Source organism: Lolium perenne, chromosome 3 (genome assembly GCF_019359855.2).
Source record: "Lolium perenne isolate Kyuss_39 chromosome 3, Kyuss_2.0, whole genome shotgun sequence".
NCBI classification, from domain to species: Eukaryota; Viridiplantae; Streptophyta; class Magnoliopsida; order Poales; family Poaceae; genus Lolium; species Lolium perenne.
Window position 1 is genome coordinate 294,095,312 of NC_067246.2, and position 25,507 is coordinate 294,120,818.

At 44.6% G+C, this 25,507-nt stretch overlaps 1 protein-coding gene and 1 long non-coding RNA gene across 2 annotated transcripts; both read left to right on the forward strand.

The window, feature by feature from the left end:
• The first annotated feature begins 8,905 nt into the window (after positions 1-8,905).
• On the forward strand, positions 8,906-15,655 carry LOC127345134 (uncharacterized). The gene is made up of 4 exons (XM_051371566.2): positions 8,906-9,020; positions 9,103-9,240; positions 13,640-13,708; positions 15,052-15,655. The coding sequence occupies exons 1-4, from the start codon at positions 9,006-9,008 to the stop codon at positions 15,391-15,393; spliced, it is 564 nt and encodes a 187-aa protein (XP_051227526.1). The 5' UTR covers positions 8,906-9,005; the 3' UTR covers positions 15,394-15,655.
• Positions 15,656-21,639: 5,984 nt separating this feature from the next.
• LOC127345133 (uncharacterized) lies at positions 21,640-22,323 on the forward strand. Its single transcript, XR_007878445.2, has 3 exons — positions 21,640-21,655; positions 21,761-21,848; positions 22,160-22,323. It is a non-coding gene; the product is annotated as an uncharacterized lncRNA (long non-coding RNA).
• The last annotated feature ends 3,184 nt before the right edge of the window (positions 22,324-25,507 follow it).

Sequence of the window (25,507 nt, forward strand, 5' to 3'; positions counted from 1 at the left end):
CTTCATCATCGGTGTCATCAAATCGGCACCAAAAGCCATATCTTCCATGTATTGATCCTCCATTGCCTCGCCTTCTTGCATCGATCTACCAATTCAGGAAACATCAACTCATCCTCATCATCTTGAGGAGGCTGATCCTCAATGTCTGCATCGTCCTCCACATCGACCGTACGAACGATCTGGCTACCACTAGCACTGGGGACAGATGGTGCTGCTGTGGACCTACAAGGAGCGCCACGGCGCACACTATTAGCAGAGGCAGCAACAGTAGAGAGACATGATGCCCGACCACCTGATGATGCCCCAGCACCAGAGAGAGATGATGCCTGGCCCCTGTCCACATGGATACGAATTTTACCGAACCGGCAGGAAGCATTCAAAGCAAAAAGAAATCCCAGATCGTCTTCGGAAATTAGTGGAACAAATCTTCCCTCCGAGCTGTTGAAATATTCGAAATGAACTGCATCGAGAGAGCTCCAGGTGTAGTTATTGTAGATGTTAGCTTTGAAATCCGTTAACGAGATGGTGGTTGCAACCACCACAGGGAAGTTAAACCCAGTCTTACAGCGTTTAGAATCACGCGTAAAGCTAGAATCCAGCCTAACCACCAGCCGAAAAGCCAGCGCTGGATCCATCCTATTCGAAAAGCAACGCAGTTAGTTGAGCAACAACGATTGGCGCTCAAAAACTGCCTACTGTTAATTCATATAGGCAGATGATGCTTACCCAGATGGAATCCATGCGTTAGATCCCTCCGATTCCCAATCTTCTCCACGGCTGGCGGCAATAGTCGGCACACATGACGGAATTACAAAGAGGACAGGGGTAGATCCAGATCTGGTGGAGGCGGAGCCCGGGGGTGGTGGTGGGGGCGGGGCCAGCTCGGCGGCGGACGACGCCATAAGGTAGGTGGGCAGGATGGCGTGGCGGCGGAGGGGCGGTGTGTGAGCTCCTCCACTCTCGGGCGGAGGGGAAAGCTTTGGGTCAGCTCTTCCAGTCAATAGTCAACACATTTCGAAAGCAACGGTCAAGTCAAAACCACCGCGGCTCCCTAGCCGTCACCGGTAACGGAAGGCCTCTGAACAGATGGCAACCCTCCCGTCCGAGCCTCTGCGAGGGGTTTCAAACTAGAGGGAGGGGAAAACTGAGGAAAAGTTAAGAGGCTGGGGAAAACTGAGTACAACTAACGAACCAGGGGCACGAAAATAGAAATCCCTAAGTTATTTGCTATAAGCTTTCGATACATAGTTACCTAGTCCTTATGACCATGAGATCATGTAAATCACTTATACCGGAAAGGTACTTTGATTACATAAAACGCCACTGCATAAATGGGTGGTTATAAAGGTGGTATTAAGTATCCGGAAAGTATGAGTTGAGGCATATGGATCAACAGTGGGATTTGTCCATCCCGATGACGGATAGATATACTCTGGGCCCTCTCGGTGGAATGTCGTCTAATAGCTTGCAAGCATATGAATGGTTCATAAGAGACCACATACCACTGTACGAGTAAAGAGTACTTGTCATGAGACGAGGTTGAACGAGGTATAGAGATACCGATGATCAAACCTCGGACAAGTAAAATATCGCGTGACAAAGGGAATTGGTATCGTATGTGAATGGTTCATTCGATCACTAAAGTCATCGTTGAATATGTGGGAGCCATTATGGATCTCCAGATCCCGCTATTGGTTATTGGTCGGAGAGAGTTCTCAACCATGTCTACATAGTTCGCGAACCGTAGGGTGACACACTTAAGGTTTGATGTCGTTTAAGTAGATATGGAATATGGAATGGAGTTCGAAGTTTTGTTCGGAGTCTCGGATGGGATCCAGGACATCACGAGGAGTCCCGGAATGGTCCGGAGAATAAGATTCATATATAGGAAGTCACTTTCCAAGTTTGGAAATGATCCGGTGGATTTATGGAAGGTGGTTTCTAGAATTATCCGGAATAAATCACTATGGAAGAAGGAGTCCCGGAGGGACTCCATAAACCCTAACCAGCCAACCAAGTGGGAGGGTGGAGTCCATGGTGGACTCCACCTCCTTGGCCGGCCAAGAAAAGGGGGAAGGGGAGAGTCCCTGTCCCTCTAGGTTTCGTCCATAAGGCAGTTTTTCTGTTGGGGTCTTATTCGAAGACTTTGGGCAAACCCTTGGGGTTCCACCTATATAATGAGGAGGAGAGGGAGGGGGCAGCCCATGGCTTGGCCGCACCACCCCTTCCCCCTTGAGGCCGGCGCCCATAGCCCCCTCTCCCCAAACCCTAGCCTCCCCTCCTCCACATACAAACTCCCGCAGCGCATAGGCGAAGCCCTGCCGGAGTTCTCCACCACCACCGCCACCACGCCGTCGTGCTGCCGGGATTCCGAGGAGGATCTACTACTTCCGCTGCCCGCTGGAACGGGGAGAAGGACGTCGTCTTCATCAACACCGAACGTGTGACCGAGTACGGAGGTGCTGCCCGATCGTGGCACCGTGATCAAGATCTTCTACGCGCTTTTGCAAGCGACAAGTGATCGTCTACCACAGCAATAAGAGCCTACTCTTATAGGCTTTGGAAATCTTCAAGGGTGAGTCTTGATCATCCCCTTGTTGCTCCCGTCTTCTAGATTGCATCTTGGTTTGGATTGCGTTCTCGCGGTAGGAATTTTTTTGTTTTCTATGCAACGAATCCCTACATGTCTTATTTTATTTCATCTATTTGCTGCGATTGTTGGCCGCATTACCCCCAACGACCACCATTAGTAGTTTATCGTTTTTAGTGTACATCTACCTAGTGTTGGTAGGCATAAGTTCCTTCTCTAGTATCGGTCTAATATTTTCCTCCTAACCATGCCTCTCCGACCAATTTCCCTACCTCTTCTCCGTCTGTGGTGGCTCCCCTTCGTCTTGTGAACTCAATCTCTTTGATGAAGTTGCCTCTCTGGTTTCCATAATAATCATTGAAAACTCCACCCTACAACTCTAACATTGCCACAAGGTAGGCATGGTCGAATCATGCTCTATTTCGCAGCTCCGACGAGTTCACAACCCTTTGAACCCAAAGAAGTAAGGGATGGACGGTAGATAAATGGAGTGTGTGTACGCAATTTAAGAAAAAAATGTGACAGTGGCAGGTATGTTACATGTAGCACTATCAACACATATTTGATCACTGGTTGAGAGAAATGTCAGACCAACTTATATGCCAACCATAAAGCTTTGTAGGCCGACTCACATGCTCCAAATCCCCCGTGGGGCTTCCCAAGGCAACCCATGTGGTGGGGGGGCATGGTTTAGGGGTGGATGCGGCTAGGGTTTCCCCTATGGGGTGCAACAACCAAGGGAGGGTGGGGCGCAACCTTGGGTTGTCCCTTCGCCAAGACGGTGTGTCCACTCACCCCTATATACATAAAGCCCCCCTTCTCTCCCAAATCATCCAGAGTTCCCATAGTTTCTCCTTAGAGCCCTTTGGTTGGCGTTCTCCTCTCCCCCTCTCCCACGTAGAGTCTCTCCCTTATGTGGAGGTTCTCTTGTGCAGAGGTTCTGCACATACACACGCCATAAGGTTGCACCACTCTTGCTAGTAGACCTAAGCCTTGGAAGACGAAGCCCTCGCGGATCGTATCTATGTATGCATGGACTAGGATAGAGGAATCATCTGTTCTGTTATCGGAATCAAGGAGGAGATATCCTCGCGTATGGAGGATTTTTCCTAGATGCGGGGATTGCCTGAATCATCATCGTCACCGACCTCTACCACACTACTCGATGGTTATCACGATTGAATCTCGTTATCGCATCTACATAGTGTAGATCTTAGGTAATCATATAGGATAGAAAGTTTTGTTTTATATGCATGTTACCCTTCAATCTAGCATGCCCAGAGTGTTCTTGTTACCTCATAATGTTTGACTTCTTGTTTACGGTACAAAGCTTTTAGCTATTTGAACATTTAGAAGGCACTTTCGTTTTCAAAATGCTTTTCCAACTCTGTTTCCATGCAAATCAGCATCAGCCACTGCATCGCAATTCGATCATCTATTTTAGAGATATAGATGTCTTGTTCATCCTTTGTGGTTGTGGCGGCCGGAGGTCCTGGAAGAGATGCTTCTAGAACGTACTCTTTCTTAGCTCCCGTGAGAACAATCCTGGAGACATGAACCCACTCCGCATAGTTGCTTCCATTAGCAGTTAATTTTTCTTTCTCAAGCATAGGTCAAGATTAAAGGCATATTGCGGGTCATGACGTCTCTACAACAAATAACAAGTTCATTTAGAATAATTTCATGATTAATTGCACTAAGTTTTAAACAATTTGAAATGTGATCCCACCCAAAACAATAACCCTCACAATTGTCTTTAAGTGATTTAAGATCCAAGAAGCAACTTCAGTCATTCATGTGTGAGATCACTGATGACAGAGTCTGACTGGTAGGACACCTAGCCAATTACATCATCATGTAACTCTTGTTCATCTTTCGGTGGGTGTTCTCTGTTCTCATGACACCATAGTCGAACTTCAAGACAAGAAAGCGTTCTGGCTATGCAAACTATTCATACCACCTCATATATAACAAGTCTGCCCTACCCATGTGACATGGCGACCTCAAAATTTCAAGTATTATAGACGATGCCACACTTGGCTGAACACTAACTACTTAATATTTGTGTGAGGAATCACCCTATTAAAATGACCACCACACAAAAAGGGTGCATATAAAGGATTAACATAACATGTCATAATATTTTTTGATATGGTTTCGGTCTTTAATTTTTCTTTCTCAAGCATAGGTCCACCGATGTTGGATCGTCACCTTTCATCCTTTAAATTAGCACTATTGCTATCTATATAGCTAATAAAGTAAATGCAACAGAAGGTTGGCACGTAGGTCATGTAAAAATACAATTACATGGTTTCCATCATGTCGTGCATAGTATAGAATCTCATACAATCTCATTTGCGATGATGAAACTATACCACATCACATCCTACAAAAATCGAGTTAGACACTTCTTGTGGGTTCTTGCAATTTTATCGTGGCTTCTAGGGGGTAGCCCTAGGACGGCGCCCTTTCCCCACCTACCGATGCCGCTCCAGTCACCACCTTCCCTTGGTCGTGCCCCCAATCCTAGCAGTTCCCTTTTCCCCATGTTGGAGCAAGGGGCCTAGCCGTCCAAGGGGGATTTTGGGGTGTCAGGAACCTATACCATATGGGCCTACATGGCCCATGAGTCTAAGCATGTTGCTGCAACAATGCTACAGCCCATGTGTTCTTTTGCACCTCCCAAAATCACCATATAAAAAAATTCGAAAGTCTTCTGAAGTTTCTCTGAAACAATTTCAATGGCTGGAACATTTCGTGTGATAAATAACCAACAACTCTTGGACACCCATGATGGCTCCTAGCATACACGAAGTATATTCAAGCAAACCTTGTCTTATAAAAAGTACAATTTCCATTAATGCACGATACTAATGATCACCCGAGGCAAGACTACAATATCCCTCTGACTAAACACTTGCTCACTATACCTGATATCCTCGTTCCGGTTTCATTCACTTTTCTTGTTAAGTATTTCGTTGTCCTTGGCAATCAATATCACAATGTGTATGGCTACATGATGTGATGACATTGTAATACCGAGGGAGCATAGATCGTATCTCTCCGTCGTCTGTAAGAGTAACTTCCACTCGTGAACTATCCAAGTTCCCATACGTAATTTCCCATACACTCGATTATCATCATCATTATTATACAGTTACGAGCAATGTATGACGACAACCAACGTGCACCTTCCAAGACGAGGTCACTTGATATTCTCATGGTCTAAGATAATAACATGATGATGTTACTAATAACGAATGAAGATGGTCACTGGGATGGACTTGGTCACATTAGTTGTCAGTGTTTGATTTTATCAGTTTCATTTGATCATGTTTTTAATTGCTACTTGTTGTATTGCATATAGTTTTGGCTGCGAAACAATTGTTTATTAATTGGTTTCAAAATATTTGCAAACTTCAAACTACCACTCTATATATGTTTGTTCAATATCTAATATATACTGATTTGATGTAACGACATGGGTTCGGAGTCAAACAGTCCCCGAAAATCGTACGCTAAAAAATATTCAGTAGCGGTTTGGGGATCTGTTCGGACGCAACACACGCGGCACCAACACGAAACTTGTTCAGGTACGATCTCAGTTTCTTGTACACGGCCAAGATCGATCTGCTAGAGATGCTCTTAGGAAGGCGTGCTTTTAGCTAAGATACATTGTTAATCTCATTCCTTATTAACTTGAGTACCGTGAATCGTCAACAGTTTACCTATGATACCTATGACACCATGATAAGAGCAACTCAAACGACCTTGTAATCGGGCCAAAACTGTAAACTTCCAACGATAATTTAGTCTCGGGAGCGGTTGGTCGAGCTAGCAGAGTCTATACTATGAGCGGCCCCGTGAAAATGTTTTTGGTGACCAATACAATCGGTCGGTGGGTCGGTACAAATACCGAGCATGGTGGAGGACACGGGTCGAAACCCGCATTTCGTACCCCGCCGAACCCTAGCCATCGCGGATGAACGCCAAATCTGGGCCATGTCAAGCCATCTCGGCGGCTTCGGGGTTGGAGGGAAATGTAGAGGCGGGGGCGACGGGGACCACCCCCACGCCGATGCGACAACCACGCCGACGGGGAGCGAAAGTGCAAGCACTCGGAGGGGGCGAAGAAGAGGGCGGCGCTAAAATGGATGAACCGCGACCTTTCTCCCCCGCCATCCCTTTGTGCCTTTGCGCCGGCCTGGTGGCGCTCCTCGAGGGCAATGCCGCGCGCCGTCGCCCCCGATTGTGGGCGTCATCGTCGCCTACGGGAAGGGTTCCTCGCAGGGACCTGCTCCTCCACCCCCCATTCCTCCGACGTGTGGAGCACGCCCCCTTCCCCCGCATGCGAGCATCATCGTCAACGCATACTACACTAAGGACTCCGATGAGGAGCACATGCGTTCGAGATGATTATGCGTGAGTCCGAGCTCCCGCGCAAGGCGGAGATCATCTGCGAGAGGCGGAGTGGCGATGTGATATCGCGCTCATCGAAGCACGCGTGGCCAGGGAGAGGGGGCTCGAGACGGCGGACCTCATTGACCTCTCAGACGATTGATGTCCTCGCCGCCCCAACGCCGCCACGCCCTGAAGCTCCCACCAACGAACTAGCTTGATTTTGGTCTATGTTGGACCACGCTCCTCTGTAGCTATTTATATGTATTTGTAGCTTTTGGATTGCTACTGTGTTTGTAAATTATCTATGATCGAACTCATGTTCTTCCGTGAGTGCAAAATTTCGAAAATTCAGTTTTCGTTTACCATTTCCGATCTGCACCAACGAATTGAAACCTGCAAATCTTGTTTTCAGTGGCCTGTACTACACTTTTATACGGAGTAGTTCACACGTTTACAGGGCCCATTAGAGGTGCTATAAGAGCCAAGATTGGGGGACGGTTTTTTAGTCATGGACCCAACAGTTATGGCCATCTATGGCCTATGGCTTGCACAAAAAGAGAGAAGTAAACAATGCATAGTCTAATGTTATTCACTAAATCCCTTTTCTCTTTTTAGGCTGCGGTTGATCATATTTATAACAGAAATTTAAGGTGTACACGAATTTAAACTGCATGAAGTAATATTACAATGCTTTTAGGCTAGTCATAGTGGGGAGTAACTTAGACTAGTAACATGATATATGTTACTAGTCTAAGTTACTACCTCCATAGTGGGTAGTAACTTATATGTGGTGTCATGCATTGTGTCATTTAGTATGGTGTAGACTCAACTTGTCTTGGGGTGTGTGATGTTATGGTAACATAGCTAGTTACCACCTCACTCTTTTTCTTCATTCATTGCCATGCCATGTCACCAAAATGCCTTGGGTTGTGTGATGTTACTAGCTAAGTTACTCCCACTATGAGCAGTCTTAGTAGTATGCCTTTGGAATGCGCACGCACCGTGATCCATGTCCATACGTGGCATATATTAGCCAATACTATTGTATGCGGAACCGGGCGAAAGCCCTGGCTGGCTTGTCCAGCCCGACGACGGCGGCGCCTACGGGCGCAATGGTCCTCCCTGGAGGCGTTGTGGGGGTCTCCATCAACAGGAAGCGTCCCGGGTGAAAACCCTAGGTCCCCCGGGCCGGTCAGTGGCGGCGCCTCGGTGCCGTGAGCTTCTTGAAGCCGTTGCCTTGGGACGAGGTGCTCCGTGTGTTTGGCGAGTTGGTCGTGTGTTGCTCGGCGGCGCTTGGTGTGGTGCTGGTTCTTGGCCCCTGAGGAAGTTCTTCGGTTCGTCTCTGCAGGCATCCTTTTTGGTGGTTTCTTGGCGTGGTGCTCATGGCGGTGATGCTTGCCGGCGGTCCGGCGCCCACGAGCCTGGGCGAGGGGATAGGGTTCTCCTCCAGAAGCAATCCTGGCATGAGAGACGTCAAGGCCCGGCTCTTCTTCCCCTTCCTGCGTGCGGGCTGCTCCTTCGTCTCGGACCCTGGATCGGTGTTACTCCTGTGCAACTCCAGTTCGTCCTGTCTTGGAAGCAGGTGGCTTTCTCCGTCTGGGGCAGTTCCTTAGCGACGTCGTGAAGATCGTTGGCAGCAGAGCTCTGGCTAGCTTCCATGTTCTTCCTTGCTTAGCTCTAGACCTGTCCTTTTTCTTTTACCTGTTCCGTTTCTGTAAGCTGTTTCAGCACCCTTGTACTTCTGCCGTAAGTGGCTTAATTAATTTTAAGCTGGGCTGCAAAGCCTTCTGTTTAAAAAAAATCAAAATCAAGCTGTTTCCTATAGACAGGGAAAATTAGGAGATTTTTTTCAAATGAAAATCAGGATTTTGCTATCAGCCGGGCATCAACTTCCTCTCCAAGTCCACCCGCACCACAACAAGCGCACGCCACCTTCTTCACTCGGCACCCCTTCCCCCTCCATTTCCTCGTAGAGCCGGGGTTTCCACTTTGCAGGAGGTGAAAGCCCTAAGCCATGGCGAGGATCACGGTAAGAGTACAAAAAATCACGATATGGCCTGTGGCATTGCCCCTCCTCACTCCGCCTCTCCCTGCTGCCCCTGTGGTTTCAGCGTCATGGGCCTGGACGGAAGAAGCTCTACCGGAGATCAAGGGAGGCGCGGCGCTTGAGCGAGGGCGGCGGTTGGGCCGCTCCATCCTCCACCGCCGGACCAGGAGCAGAAGGTCCCCCGCAGCAGGAGCAGCAACAGGTATGGACCCCTCTTGTTTAATGCTCCTCCAACCCGGGCGTTGGTGTGAGTTGCCGGCTTCGGCTTCACTGCCGGCCGCACCCCAGACTATTCATCCATGGTGCCCGCCACCTGTTTGTTGCGGTGCCTGAGCAAACAAGTCGTTAGCTGGAAAACGTCGTTGGGATCCGTGACAGGATAGTTGGGATAATTGGTGCGCGCGCGTGAAGTGTTTTGGTAGAAGGTACGCGGATCATGGATTGCTAACACGGGCAGGATACATTCATCTCGCCCAGAACCTGTTCGATGCGGTGCTTCAGTCACAAGTATCCAGCTAGAAAACGTCGTTGTGATATCTGCCAGGATCATGGGGATATGTGGTGCGCATATGGAGTGTTTTGGCAGATGCATACATAGATCATGGGTTGGTAACACGGGAAGGAGGCCTAGCAAGTTTGAATCGACATGGACCATAGGTCACTTTTCATGGTGCTAAGATTTTTTTTTTAAATTTTTGGTGGTAAGATTCCATATGTTCAGGAGACGACACATGGACATTGCTGCTATCTTTTGTGTTTCCATTCAACTCATTAGGCGTTGAAGCGCAACCACGGCTCGGTGCTATCAAAAATGGCTGGAAGCACATGCATGATAGATTTAGGCACGCCATTTGAATACTGACCCAGTTTGCATGCTAACACAAGACGTCTGGGCATGAGGAAGTTTGGAAGTGCTCACTGGAGTGTCGTTTCCCCATTCTTTAGTGCATTGACCATCAGTATTGACGGTTATGAATGTGCTCTTTGTGTGACTGGATATTTAGACTCCAGACAATCGGAATGTGCGTCACGATTCCACAAAGAAGCGGAGTATCTATCATGGGTACATGGTCACCATTGACCCCTGTAGTCAAGTTCTTGATTATATGATATGTTACTGATCGACTCAACAAACTGTACGCATAGAAAAGGTAATGATGGGTTGCTGCATTCCTTATAGCAGAAATGGGGACCCAAGTTGCTGTGTTCTCTTGATCAGCATTGTGCAGGTAGTCAAGGGATTCCTGTAGTTCCACTTATCCCATGATCCCCATGAAGACATGTTGTAAGACCCAAAAGGAGAGGTTGAGGCTAAATGTGAGGAGTTCAAAACCATGATTGTGCACCCACCTAATCAAGAGAGTTCTATTCTTCTTCACTGGTTACCCGATAGTGGACAACTCAGGTATTGTGATATTATTATTCTACAGCATAATGGATTCCTTGAATTTTGATTCCGTTTTTAGGAAAGTTGGGGCATCTGGTTGTTTTACATTTGCATTTTGTTGGTGATCTGGAACTACTTGAGTAGTCTTTGCAACCAGCTGATCCAGGTGTCTTGATATTATTGATTTGTTTGTAGACAACCTGGGCTACTTACATGGCTCATGAGAATTCAGCATACTTACCTGGGTTACACTATCAGCCCTCACTGGAACTCAAGATAGACCATGCAATTTAGGATCTGCGGTTCTATGTAGGAGGACTTCACCACAAAGACAGTGCTAGAAGATCAACTACTACAACTTCAGCAAAGTAAGGACATGTAGCATAGTAATGGAAGTAAATTGGCGAATATCAAGTGGGATTCACTTCAAGAGAAGTCAACCATTCTCCCCTTGGATTCACTTTTGTCAAAACCCGGTCAACGCTGAGTTTTCATTTCATTAAAACGAAGAAACGGTAAGATGCTATTGGTTAACTAGCAGCTACAACTTTGGCCCATTTCATTAAAACGGTTCAGGACCAGAAGCAGACATCTAGCCCAAGTCTTCCACATCTTTGGATTTAGCACCTCAATGGCATCCCATTGGCCTTGCTTACAGCACCCCTTGTTCACAATTTCCTAGAGCTTAGTTTTGAATTCTGCACTGGTGATCACTAGCTTTTGCATTCCTCTCCTTCCAAAGCATCCACCAGACGAGGATAACATGTACATTCAAGTCTTTGCGCCCTGCATTACTGGAGGTGTCAGCCGCCTCATTCCACCACTAACAAAGATCCTCCGTGTTGCTTGTCATCATGAGGATAACGCTCAGATTGGCACTTTTCAAAACCTTGTCCTGTATGGCTTGTGTGAAGTCGCGTTGTCCAAACAAATGGGTGCCTGTCTGGCTGTGATGCAGGCAAGTAGGCATCTTCTTAGTAAGATTGCCAGCGGTGCAAACTCTCGCCTGAACAGTGCTGGTAAACCTGAAGAAGTAGTCATATTTGCTTATAGAGAAGGCATTGTCAGGTTGAAGTCAAAAATGGATGCCCATGTATTCGAGATGGAAGTAGCTGGCGAATATGATTCCAAAGGTAGCACCACTAATGATGATACTGACACTGATGGGAATGAGCATAGTACTCATAGAACTAAAAGCTGTGCTGGTGATAATGCCAGTAATGGTCTTGACGCTGATAGTCAGAGCTCTCCGCCTGATAGGCTAGGGTGCTATGGATCGACGGCATGGAGAGGGCAGAATATATTCACATTTTTTATTGGTCTTGATGGAAGTTTTCGTCATGAAGATATAGTCTTCTTCTGCCTCGATCTAGCCGGTCTAATGGGGCTTGTTGCGGTTGCCAGTCTTGTGTCTGATTTGCAAGGTGCTCATGGACTTATGATTAAGGGGCGTATCCTCCAATGATTATAGACGCATCAGGGAATTCAATGTGTTATGTTGTCTCTGGGCTATGGTTTGTTCGATTTGATGAAGTGTTCGCTAATGTTATCGTGTTGATTGATGATTGTTCTGTCGGCATGGTTGCAAGGGAAGATCATATATTGCCGAATATTATCATCAGGCCACTGCGTCCAGATACAAGCCTGTCCCTTTTATCGAGGACAGCTTGTGAAGACAGTGTCTTCATCTGTCTATAAAACATCCAGATGGCTTCATGGAATGTGTAAAGCAGTGTCACGCTGTCACCAAGGTGGAACTTCTGCTGTTATAGACTATTGGGTTGCATCTGTGGTACAAATAATTTACCCGTTCCTCCTAAGGAGCAGAACCCAGAGGATCTTACTCTTCTATCCTATTTTTCACAAACTGCCAATTGGCTGATTGGCGTCTTGTTTACCCCCATGCATATCATATCAGAATTGTGTTAAACTGGAATTGTTTACCCCCATGCATATCATATCAGAATTGTGTTAAACTGAAAGTTCAAAGAAAGAGCTAAAGTCTGAGCACTTGCCTTGTAGCCTAGTAACAGGTTATAGGGTAATACAGAGCAAAAAAAATGGCATCCTAGGTGTCAGGGGTCTAGCGATCCATAACAAAGCCCTGCTATGAAAATTCCAATGTTAAGTGCCCGAGTGGTATTTTTGGTGCAACATATTTAAGGTGAAGATGCCCATGGACACTGCGACGTGGAAATTTCTTACAGATTTAATACCTACAGTTCAGCAGTCTACTAAATGTACAGTTGGATTAGGTCAAGAAAAATTTATATGGTATGATGATTGGAGTGTAATCGGCTGGCTATACCTACGATATCCGGTCCTGTTCACTTTTGCAAAGGACAGATTCTGTTCTCTTGCATTCCAGTTCTGGCAAATTGATCTTCATCCAAACCTTTCTCTAACAACTGTGCTGGAACACCAAGACATGGTAACACTAACACAGTTGGTTACTTGGCTGCCATTCACCCATGAGATAATGAACAAGATATACTAATGGCATCACTGTCCTCTCCCAGGGGAAACTTGTGCGCTTCTAGTGGAGCTGGCTGGGCGCAGGGAAGATTGTTTGGTACCCAGCATTTCAATGCTCTTATGGTCGGCCTTCAGAGATTGGCTAAATACAAGATATGATAAGAACACACTGGAACAATGTTTCACATGCAGGATGAGACCTGCTTGGCGGCATGGACATCCTCACCTTCGTGAACTTCGTAGAGGACAATGCAGAGAGATTATGGAACATTGGATTTTGCGGGGCTGTGCGGTGACTTTGTGGAACATCGGAACACAGAATTATCGAAGGTAGAACATACAGTTGGAATATGATCAGGGAGCAAAAAATCACAGCTCCTGCAACTCTGCGACACGAGTGCAGACAGGAACAAGGCAAATGCAATGTTTTAAACTGGGCTAGCAAATTCTCTTTGTGCAGCGTACATCTAGTTTATTTTTGTTGCCTTTTCTTTTCTTTATTTTGTTGATGGTATTTTTTCTTATGGCCTCCTTCTCTTTGTACTCATGGACTCCAGTCTGCTTTTGAAAATAATTAAGGTAGAGACACTTGTTAGGCTGTTAGCCAAGTTTACTCATTGCCCGGGAAAGCTATCTTGCCCACCCCTTGTGTTTCTAGTTTATTCCCACATTCTCATATTCCTAGTTGATTCCCATTTGATCTAGTTTGTTTTAATGATGAAGTAATTTGTATGTGCAGGTGGAAATCGATAAACTAACTGAAGAGGATATCGACTCAGTGTGCTTGTTTGTGTTTAAGTTTGATGAGGTAACCTTGACTTTTTGTGTTGGTCGCAATGTAATTCCAGCAGATGCATACTTAGTTCACCAGTATACTCCCTCCATTCCAATGAATAAGGCTTTTTTTCAAAAGTCAAACCAAGTAAAGTTTGACCAAACTTTTAGATAAATCGATCAATAAATATGTTATTCTACATATATTATATGGAAACATTTTTCATGAGTATCTAAATGATATTGATTTTGTATTTTGAATATTTTTTTATAAAAACTTGGTCAAATTTTATATGGTTTGAAATTTAAAAATAATATAAGCCTTATTCATTGGAATGGAGGTAGTAATCATTTACATTTGTTGAAGAGCGACTAGTGGTATAGTAAACAACTAACCTTTGAGGATTTTTTTTTGGCGAACACACATGGAAATTTGTTCTATTTCGTATTAGAAGAAGAAACCAAATGGATCCTAACTGCGATGGGGAGTAACGATATTATTCTTTCGGAAGTCCATCCAATGGAGATAGGTTAAGGAGAAAAAGAGTTGATAGAAACGAAAATAAATGAAACAAAGGGTCCGGGCTAGCCAAAGTAAAAGACAAAACTGAACCTGATGTGTCCTTTACTTTGGAAGCTGAGCACGTAACTCATCGGGGGCCGAGGCTGGCGTTAACGGAAGGCAGCGCTGTGGCCGGGCGCTGCCTGATCAGAGGCTAGGAAATTCTAGAGAATTAAACTAGGTCGGGGCAGCATACAGAGAAGATAGAGTTTTCTTATTGCCTGCACTCACATTACAGCTAGGGGTCTCCAAACAAGGGATATGTGTCCTGGGAGGGACAGACTAATAACATACTTGGGCTCAACGTTTCAACCTATTCTCTTCTATTAACTTCTAAAATGACTCAGACCTGGACTTCTCTGTCTCGTTAAACCTAGTAGCTGCCGCTTCTCCATTTCCTTGTCTCTGCAGTGATCAATCCAGAACCTTCATTCCGTGGCCTGACGGATAGAGTGTCCTTACTAGCGCGACAACAGAAACTGAAGCTAAAAGCAGAGAAACTGAAATTGTACACCTAGCCAGTCAAAGTCTACAGGGTGGCATGCAGTGACAGACGCCTGAGAGCTCCAGCAAATTTTCCTAATGACTTAAGCTCTAGTGGTCTACTGATGTGCCTTGCTCTTGCACAATTACTAACCTTATTCTTGGAACCATTAATGATACTAATTAGGCCAATATACTACAGATATTTGTGTTGTTCAAACTGAAAGATACTACCTCGAACAAGTTTTCCTACAAAATTAAGTGTCTAATAATATATTTATTTGTTACACAACTGATAATCTGTATTGTGGGTTATTTGTACTTGTTTCCAGCTGCATGAAAAGCTTATGATGAGGGATGCTATTCTTCAGCTTGAGCTTGAGGGTCTGTACGAGACAAAGGAGCTGTACGATTCAAGGACGACAAATCTTAAGAAGACAACGAAGTCTCCAGATTCAAATAAGCTCAAACAGCTGAAGTTTGCTACCAGGAAAAGCTTAGAATTGGAGGAGCTAATCAATGACCGCAAGATGGAATTGCACGAGGTCCATTTGCTGAAGATAAAGTCAGAGGCAGCTATGAGATCGAATGTATCTCTTCTAAGTCAGTATGCTGCTCATGAGGAAGAGGGGTCTATGATAGGGTACCTTGCTCGTATCATGAGGATGGATTAGCTTTGCTGTCAATCGATCAGGCCTAGTGTGGCCCCAAGCTGGTACAGTTTCTTTCTTCATAAGAGATAATCAGAGATAACAAGTCAAAACATACGCATGTATATATGGTAGCAGGCGGACTGCTAATCAGATCAGACATATTAAGCGTGGGATGGGTTGTTTCGTCAAGTTCGCTATGACGAATTTGTGCCACTAAGTACTGACAAAGTCAGCTAGAGCAAGGCTTTAAGGTGGGCCCGTGTAATATTAGAGAATTTGATGATGTCGATCTGAACGCCGCCAAACGGCAGCCATAGTGTAGTACTAGCATGGATGGCACTGGATTTCAATGACTCGTGCAGCGTATATTGCAGTTCTAATCCATGTGAACGGATTGCCTTCTTTTTCACTGAATTTGTCTCATATACGGTTCATTAACAATTTTGTATGCTGCGAATTGGTTTCCTTACACATCTTTCAGTATAACTGCTGATTTGGCCAAGCGAACACCCAGCTCAAACAAGAAGACATGCACGTCAACCATCCTACCGAATACTGATTATCTGCATGGATCTATTTCCATAAGATGATTGTTTCAGGTCGAATGGCAGGCGAGTATCACGATTAATCTGGGAAATGAACAACTCTTTTCGGTGGAATTTTTTTTCTCCACTTAATAATCTGGGAAATGAGTCTTTGCACCGATTTTTTTTCTCACATGACTAAAGAGTGGGGATTTCTGGTTCCCGAGCTCGAGTGAACCAGTTATATTAAAAAAAGTTGGAAATTATATTTGCGAGTTTCAAAAAATCAGAAAAATCCGGATGTAGCCAATGATGTATCCAACAAACATGTAAAATATCAAGTTCAAATAATTTGTATTCACAAAAAATATGGATATGAGTATGCATATTTTCAAATCTACAAATTTACCAGATTTCTTTTCATTTTTGTGTAGCCCACAATGCAAAGAATTTCGCATTGCGGCTTTGCATGTTTGTAGGATACATTATTGACTATGTCTAGATGTTTATTGAGATTTTTTTTGATAATTTTTTATTCTCTTGAAAACAAAGGGACTAGAGCTCGGGAGCCAAAGACATTTTTTTGACAAATAACACCATAAAATATGTGAGAACACTTATTTCGGGGTTAATTATAATTTAGTGAAAACCATAAGCCATAGTCCTCCACTATATCCGGCGACGGGCACTTGTGTGTCGTTGCACTTTCTGAAAGGGTTGCTTTTACCAGAACCTTCTCACAACTAGTGCCCTGTCAGGACAGTGGTTGATTCCTTTGTTAGTTACTATCGATTTAGATCTTGGGTTTTACCCTTTGTTTTTAATAATTTAGCTATGTGCATCTTCAATGTCTTGAATTGCTCGTTATACTAAATTGTTGTACCGCGTGTACTTAATATCTTGTAGATATTACTCTTTGTTGGAAAAAATCATGAGTTGGTTCGCGATTATTGCCCAATAATCACTACACACAGCTTAATATAATTTCAATATCAAAACACCAATCTCGAAAGAAAACACAACCATATTATTTTCGAAGTAAGTGAATAAACAATGATAATACCTTTATTTTATTGTCTTCTTTGAAATAGGCTTTCGCTCCGCTATATTAATATAGCAATTACACCGATACAAGTGTTTGAACAAAGAAAATGATGGGGCAACATCAATAACATGCCCAAAAGGAAAAGAAATGACAACAATGGTGAAGCGACGAAACGATAAAGACCCTAAACCGATGCGCCCTCTGTCTTTGTCCCACCATGCTCCAAGCACTCTGAAGTGCCCCGTACCAAGCAACACCTTCAAGAAGGGAAACGCTGTTGACACGGCGTTGCTGCTTGGACCAAACATGTCCTATGGTTTCCCCTGGCACGTAGAGTATAGTGGTCAGGGATTCCCACGACGCCCTCCAGGAAGGAATGGTGCCACACGAAGGCGGCACCGCGTCATGGTCAGCCAAGCTGACAGGGGTTTCTCCCACCCTCGACCAAAAAAAAAACCCTGGCACCAGGGAGCACCACCTCCCAGCTTCGCCACCCACTAGCATGTGCCACCATGATCTTGAAGTCGCCATCATCAGTCGCTTCGTGAAACTGGCAAACGGCCTGGACAACGGAGATACACAACATCGTCGAAGCGAGGAGCAACAACCTCGCAGCCACGCGGGAGGAACCCACCTCCACCGCCGAGAGGTAGTCATAGACCGGACAAGGCAACGGGAGCACATCAGGCCCCGTCGGCCCGGCCAGGCCTAGATGGGCCCGTGAAGCTCAGGCCGCCCTGCTGCAATGGGCCGGCCGCCGAGCCGCCGCCCCTGAACCCCTCCTCGTCATCGTCTCCGCCTCCTGGAGCCCTAGCCGCAGCAGAGACCCGGCCCACTAGAGCCCATCTGAAAGGATGAGATGTCGCCTAGAGGGGGGGGGGGGGGTGAATAAGCGTTTTAATTTTTAAACCTCTTACGGATTTGTCTTGTAAGAATGCGGAATTAAATTAACGTTTATTTTACATGCACAAACCCTAAATATGCTAGGCTCAACTAAGTGCAATAACAACAACTAGAGCTAAACAAGATTGGCACTATATATATATATATATGAACAACAAGTGATAGCAAGATATAATAAATACTTCAAACTCGATAGCTATCACAAAGGAAAGTAAACTCGGGTATAGAAATAACCGAGACGTGCGGAGACGAAGATGTATTCCCGTGTTCCCTTCCTTTGCAAGAAGGTACGTCACGTTTGGAAAGGTGGGGATCCCACGAAGGATTTCCCAGCGCCACGAAGGCTCACTTTCTTCTTCAAGCCTATCCCACGAAGGAATAGCCCTTTCCTTATGGCTAGCTTTTCCTCCACTCCGGAGATGGCAAGCTCCAAAACCACTTCACAAGCTCCACGAAGGAGAAGCCCGGGCCTCTTCACAATATTCCACGAAGGGGTCACCGGGACACCAACCAAGCCAACTAGGAGGTCACCCTCCAAGAGTAATAAGCGCACGGTCTCTCACTCGACCAAATCGTGGTGGAGAGCTCAACACTTATGCATGGATGCAAAAGCAAGAACACCAAAGGTGTTCAAATCCTTCACACTCAAATCCCACCAAAACACAAAATTCTAGGAAGGAATTAGAGAGGGAGAACAATGGAGGAAATCAACAAATGACTCCAAGATCTAGATCCCAAGAGTTCCCCTCACTTAGAGGAGGAACGGATTGGAGGAGGTTATAGATCTAGATCTCCTTTTTCAAATCCCCCAAGAATATGCAAGAATCATAGGAGGGAAGGGAGAGGAAGAAAGCTCAAGAGGTTCAACAATGGTGGTAAAAAACATGCTCAAGAACCCTACAAAACTGTTGGGGAAGAAGCCCCTTTTATAGCCAAAAGAAATATGACCGTTTGGGGAATATCTGAGAGTTTTCGGGCATCCTGGCGGGAGGGCTGGCACGCCAGCCATGGCGCCGGGCAGCCTGGTGGGAGAGCCGGCACGCCGAGCGTGGCGCCAGGCCAACCCGGCAGAAACCGGCGAGACGGGCGAGCAGCGATTGCTTACTGGAGAGCATCCGATGTGCACCGGTGTGGGGCCCGGCCTGTGCCGGGCCAGCCGGCGCCGCCGGTCGTGGTGCCGGGTGGGCCGGTGGAGCGGCCGGTCGACCAGGAGCCTCGCCAACAGGAAAACATGTTTACAAAACAGTGATAACTTTTGGGGCGTTCAGACACCGATTTCAATGATCTTGGGTTTGTTGGAATGAGAACAACAAGTCCTAAAACTTTATGCATAGAAACATCATTGTCCACCCACAGAGTAAAAACCACAAGATGAATGATTTGACCTATCTATAAAAGAGACACCGAGAAAACCTCCAAACTCGAAAACACAATAGAAGATGCATATGGATTCCCGTTTTCAATGAACTTGGGCTTGTTTTAAAGCTAGCAACAAGCTCAAGAACCTCACACAGAGAAACACCAAGAAGCAACAAGAATAGTAAAATGCAAAGTATGCAAAGGATTGAGATCCCTAAGATGATGTGATCAAGTTACCCAACCGAAAGCCCCTCTTGATAGTGCGGCTATCTAACCTATAACCCGGTCTCCCAACAACCACCTTGAGACCGGTAAAAGGAAATCCTAGCAAGGCCATATCTTTGCCTTGCGCATCCCGTTTGATCTTGATTACAACACTTCATGTTCCATCAAGTCGGAGTGCATCACTTGATCATTGTTGTTCCGTGAAGACTCATGATTTGCTCGCCCATACGCCACTATGAGATAGCTTCATTAAGCACATCTTCACATGTCCATTATCACCAAATGGACGGCAAGCTTCAAGCATATGATCTTCTTGAGGTTTCCATGTTGAACTTGCCCAAATCAACCTTGATGACGATCACCACTTGATCTCATCCTCTCATGGGCTACATGAGCTCTTTCTTTTGATGCAAGCCCATGGTAAGATACCACATGACTCCATGTGACACATTCTTCATGCTTCATGTGTTGACCGAACTTGAATATCATTCTTCACTCTTTGTATTGGTCAACCTTGTATCTTTTCATGCTCTATCATACTATCTTGAGGTGTATAAAGAACTCTTCATTTGTTTGCATGCTCTAAATCTTAGTCAATCATAGCTCAACTTATGAGACTATCATGATACCGACTTAGAGCCATATCTTGAATTCTTCAATTGGAATCAAGCACTCAAGATTTTGATCATTCATCGCTTAACACATAAGCTAGAGCATGGCTAATATTAAGTTCCACATAAGAACTCCATCTTCATTTCTTCTTCTTGATCATTTCAAATATATGTTTTCAAATCGATGATCTTGATGCCAATACTCAAGGTATATCTTTTATCTTCATGGCATCCATACTTGAATCCAACACATGGACTACAAGTATTAGCTATGAAATAAGAGAGTGGATTTGTTGCCACCCGGTGGCAATGCCCCCCCTTTGGTTGCCGTCTGATCTAGCTTTGAGATTCTCATTGCATGCAAATCACTATCACATGTCATGCTGCTAATTACTACACAACCTGCAAACCCGCTGCCCGGATCGCAGCTATGCAATGTTCATGTCCGCCCCAAGCGGGAAAGGATCAGAGAGTGTCAGGTTTGTCCATGGGTGAACTGCTTAGTCAGGATCAGAGAGTGTGGTAAGCGTCATAGGAACAGTATACATGCATACATGAACTATGTATCTAAAGGTATATATGATGCCCCCCATAGGGGGCATCACAGAGATTAGCTGCTCGTAGCCGTTGGATCTTACCCGTCTGGCAATCTTGTCCGTTCATTTTTTCACTGGTGGAGTAGTCCAGGACGAGGCCCTCGCGCGAACCCACTTTTTATCCATGGGTCGATGAAGCCCACCCGGCCCGGCGTTGGCGCGTCGTGCCCTATCCCAATCCTCCCCAATCCAGCAGCCGCCGCCTCTCCCGCTCCCGCAGCCGTCACTCCCGCTCCCGCTCCCGCCTGCCCGCCCTCGTCCCCGTCGCAGCACGCCGCCGCGCTATGGCTACGGCAGCGCCGCCGCCTCGACGTCGCGGTGGGTTACGCCGGCTCTTGGCAGTAGATGAGCGCGGATGCGAGATGAAGGAAGGCACGTCATGCGAGAGGTGAGTCTGGAGAGGAGGTCTCCGCCGGGGCCAGCTCCATGACGAGGTACCGCCGGCGACGCCCACGGCGGCCTGCATCAGCTTTTCAAGCACGTCAGATTTGGTATATTCCGCCCCTATCCTCTACCTCTCACTTGTTTCGTCCTCTCATTCATGTCTGTGCGTTCCAAGGTGAATCAGTCGACGGGGCCGTTCCACGCGCTGCTCTGCGTGGGTCAATTCTTCTCGCCCGAGGTCGCCGAGGAAGACATCCCACCGCGAGATGTGGCGGACTGTCTGGAGGGACGAGCCGACATGCCCATCCTGGCCTACTTCACCGGCGACTACGGCCCCACGGCGACCCGTCTTCTCTTGAAGGTCGCCGCCGACGCCAGAGGATTCGTGCTTGCCAGCGTCCTCTTCAATCTCACGGTTCTCTCTCTCTCTCTTTCTCTTCTTTGGTTAACAAGAGTATTATCGTTTGCTATACCAGATGCATCCTGTCTTCTTTCAGTGATTTATCTGGTCTTAAACTCATCAAGACCAGGAGGAACAACTCGTCCCAATCTTGCTGGTGTCAGAACATTTTCAGCATCCACCTTCTACGCTGGATAATCTCCAGAATTGATTTTTTTCAGAGGATTTTGTAGCTGGTAGATTATTTGACTCTGTACCAGACAGTGAGATTTCTGTTTGTTTCAAGGATTTACAATAAGATCATTAACATTCCACTGATTGTTTTCCACTTCTATTTATAGGTATATCTATGGCTTACTTGTCAGGAAAGAGAGGGCTAGGAGGGCCTAGCTGCTACAGCCAGGATGATGAGCCTGGAATTGTCGATTTGTAATTGACATATCCTTTGGTTCATTTTATCATTCTTCTGAATATCTCGGAGTGTTAATACCGCGAACATAAAATTATTAGCAAGTTGCAGTGATAATGGAGAGCCTGAGCACATACTTTCTTTGATCAAGCAACTGCCGTGTTTCATCCAAACTTTTCCCTTGTCCTTCAACCATCTTGGTGAATTAACTGTAACCGAGTAACATAAGTGCAAATAAAATAATATTAGCCTGTTTCTTAATAGACATCCTTTTCAATACTTTGTGCAGTATTAATCACCATGTTCATAATTTTCCCTTTGTCAATGCCAGAGCCATGTGTTAGGATCTTATAAGATTAATGTGGATGCATCTAAAGGTATAAACATTGTACCCCCATGGAGTTACCACACAGCTTAGCGCGGTTCGGCCATCGGATTGAGCCTTTAAATCTCTTCCCCGCCATTGAATCGCGGTAAGACTGTTTTACTAATATGCCAAAACGATGCTCATGCATACAGTAACTAGGATTAATGTTCATCCCAGTAATAGCAATCTTCTCTTATGTACATATATTAATTATGCTCGCTGAATATTGGCTACTGGAGAATAATCAAATTTTTGGCTCATTTTTGTTACTTGGGCATTTTGATTTTCCATGAAGCGCTTAATTGCGGAAAAAGGTCGGATACAGTTACATCCCATTTTTTAGACTGCATGTTGCTTTATGGCTATACAATAAAATATAGTCTGATTTCATTAGCATATCAATGAAATTGCAGGTCCCAGGCATCTTTGGACATGAACCGCAAGCTTGGTTATGCTCTAAGTATGAGCCTCAAACCTATATGGATACATCAACTAAAAGCAAAGAGTCCATTGAGCTTTAGGTAATGAGTTTACTTGCATTAACATGTTACACTAATAGTAAGTTCTTGAAATATAATTGCTTTCAGTACTTCTCCTTTTGCACTTTATTTTGGACATCTGATTGCTACCAACATTCTTGCCTCTAGAAACAATTTTACTACTCACCGCCCCCTTTCCCGTGGATTCAGTTGAGGGGCGCATGTGGTCTTGTTTTCTTTGGCGGATTCCTTGGTTCTGTGGTATCTCCTTCTTCCTGGCATTCTTTTTGGCTGCTGTCCCTGTCTACTTCTTGTGTTGAGCTGGTTGTTATTTCCTAGCCACTTTTGGTTCTTCCACCTGTCTCTCTGTGATTTGTTCTTCTGCTCGTCCGTCTTTCTTATGATTTTTGTCAGTGTTGTCTGCTCGCTCACATGGTTTGTGTGTTGCTCTCTCCTCCTTGCGGGTTATCTTCGTGCTGGAGCTTTCCGCATCGGATGGTTGTGGCTTGGATAGGGGTTTGCCTGTGCTTTTCGTAAGTTTGCCCCCTCTACTTCGATAGGTTTGTTGTGTCAGTCTAATTAGTGATACCACATATTTTGCATCTGATTTAATTAGCAGAACTGTGGAAATGCAGGTTCAAGGAGGGCATCTGGTGGGTCTTCTTGCAGCTCTGGACAAAAACCTTATGCTTGGTTAGGAGTTTGAACCTCAAATCTAATAGGAATAGAACAACTAAAGGCGGAGCCCATTCATCTTTAGGTAATGAGTTGACTTGCATTGGCATGCTACACTAATAGGAAGTTTATATGAAACTAAATAGAGTTCCACGAAAGTGATGAAACATTCAGCTTTGTATGGCTTATATTTACTCGGTTTTAGTTAACCACAGCGGGGTTCCTATACAGGCTCAACAAGGATTCACTTTTTAAAATGAACATGCTTACTTTTATCACAGCAGGGTTCGTAGAACATTTTTTGGGTCTTTTTTGTCTTATTTTCTGTAGTGATCTTCTTAATGCCCTGTTTCATTACAATCCCCTTGGTTCCGAGCATTGTGTGCTAGATAGGATGATGACAGTTTAGTTTTATTTTTTCTTCGTGTAAGCAATTCAATCTGATGGATTCAGGTACCATATATTGTATCTGCAGAAAATATGAGCAAAGCGTTAAATTGTATGCTATTTGCTGCAGTTATTTAGTCCTAAAAAGCAATCAAAATGGACTAGATTTTCAAAAATAAAAATTAAAGTTAGATTCTTGTGTTTTTATACATCATGCCATAGAAAGGAAAGGATTATCAGGGACTACTACCTATTCTTGGATATTGCTACAGACCGTAAGCTAGATTATATTCATTTACAATGTAATACCATAATTCTGTTGTTACGTTCCTTTTTAGTAATCTTTCCACTCTTCATATCCAGCCTATACTTCCCGCTTCTCGTGTTTTTATACTTCTGTGTTTAAACTTGGGCCTCTATGTGGTTTCAGGCTTTCAGCAATGGAATAGTGACTGCATGAGAAGCTCCAGAACTTGCACACTGTAAGTTGATCCTTGCTGCCTTTTTACAACAAGTTACTGTAAAAATATTTGCATGCACGTGCGTTGTACAGAGATGATCTATTCTTTAATGTGACAAGTATGATTGCCATGATTACACGAAATTTGAACTTGCTGGTGAATTAATTCGTCTTCAGGTTATTTAACACGGTTGCAGTTTCTCTGAATCTGACAAGGTAGACTATATAATGAGCCCCTCTTTCTAATTCCTTCCTTACTCTCGAATTAAATTTTTGTCCTCCTTTAGAGTAGTATGATCAGTGCAAAAAATACAAGTGTGATTAAATTATGGTGCGGATTGTAAGTTCATAACAGAAATATGTGACTAGAGTATATAGGTAGCATGATTGGAGTATATATTTACTCAAGGAATCCTTCAAAAAATTAGAGATCAAGCCTTAATGTTTCTACGAAACCTGAGCTACACGCTTTGCATAGACCTTTGTAGTGTAATACCCCAAATTTACGAAATAAATATTTGTGCTTTATTGAAATGCAAGTAAGATATTGATAGAAGCTAAGACAGGTTGAGATACCCTTGGTTATTTAGATTTTACGGGAACATGCGCCCCAAATGATTTCAGTACCCTTGGTCTGCCAGGTAACCCAAGTTAATTCAGATGATTTCTTCTACTTGTAACATTTTCTCATGGATATAGTGTATGTCACATTATTCCGAAGTTAGACTATATATGTACTTATTCTATAAATTTTGACAACTAATGTTATAATTTTGACATGTCTGTTTAATTTACATGAAACCGTATATTTTATAATTTGATTGCCAACATGTATGACAGCATGAGTTGATTCCACATAATAGTTCTAAGATTCTAGCTTTCATATAATTTATACTCTCATGTATGGCTGACTTTATTTCAAACTGTAGTAGATCTATCTATTACAGCTGGTTGTTTGACGTCAGTTGAATAATTATTTTCAACTTGAAGGTTTTCTTTCAAAATGTAGTTGATTTTTCTAGGTTTTAGCGGAAGATATATATTAGAAGAATAGTTAATGAGAACTACTGCTTATTTTATTGTCATTCTAAGTGTTAAGTTGAATCAGATTCTTTTATTACCGAATGTTGATGCTATGTTGCTGCGATGCTGCTTATTTTCCAGCGTGTGCTTTAAATACAATTTTCTGGTAAACAAGAGTTCCTGACATATTTGTGTGTGCTTTGAAAGTTACAGTCCAGCTTTAAGTAGAGGAACCAATTAGAAGCTTCACTCAATCGAGGGGAATTTCAACAATTTGGGCTCGGTTTG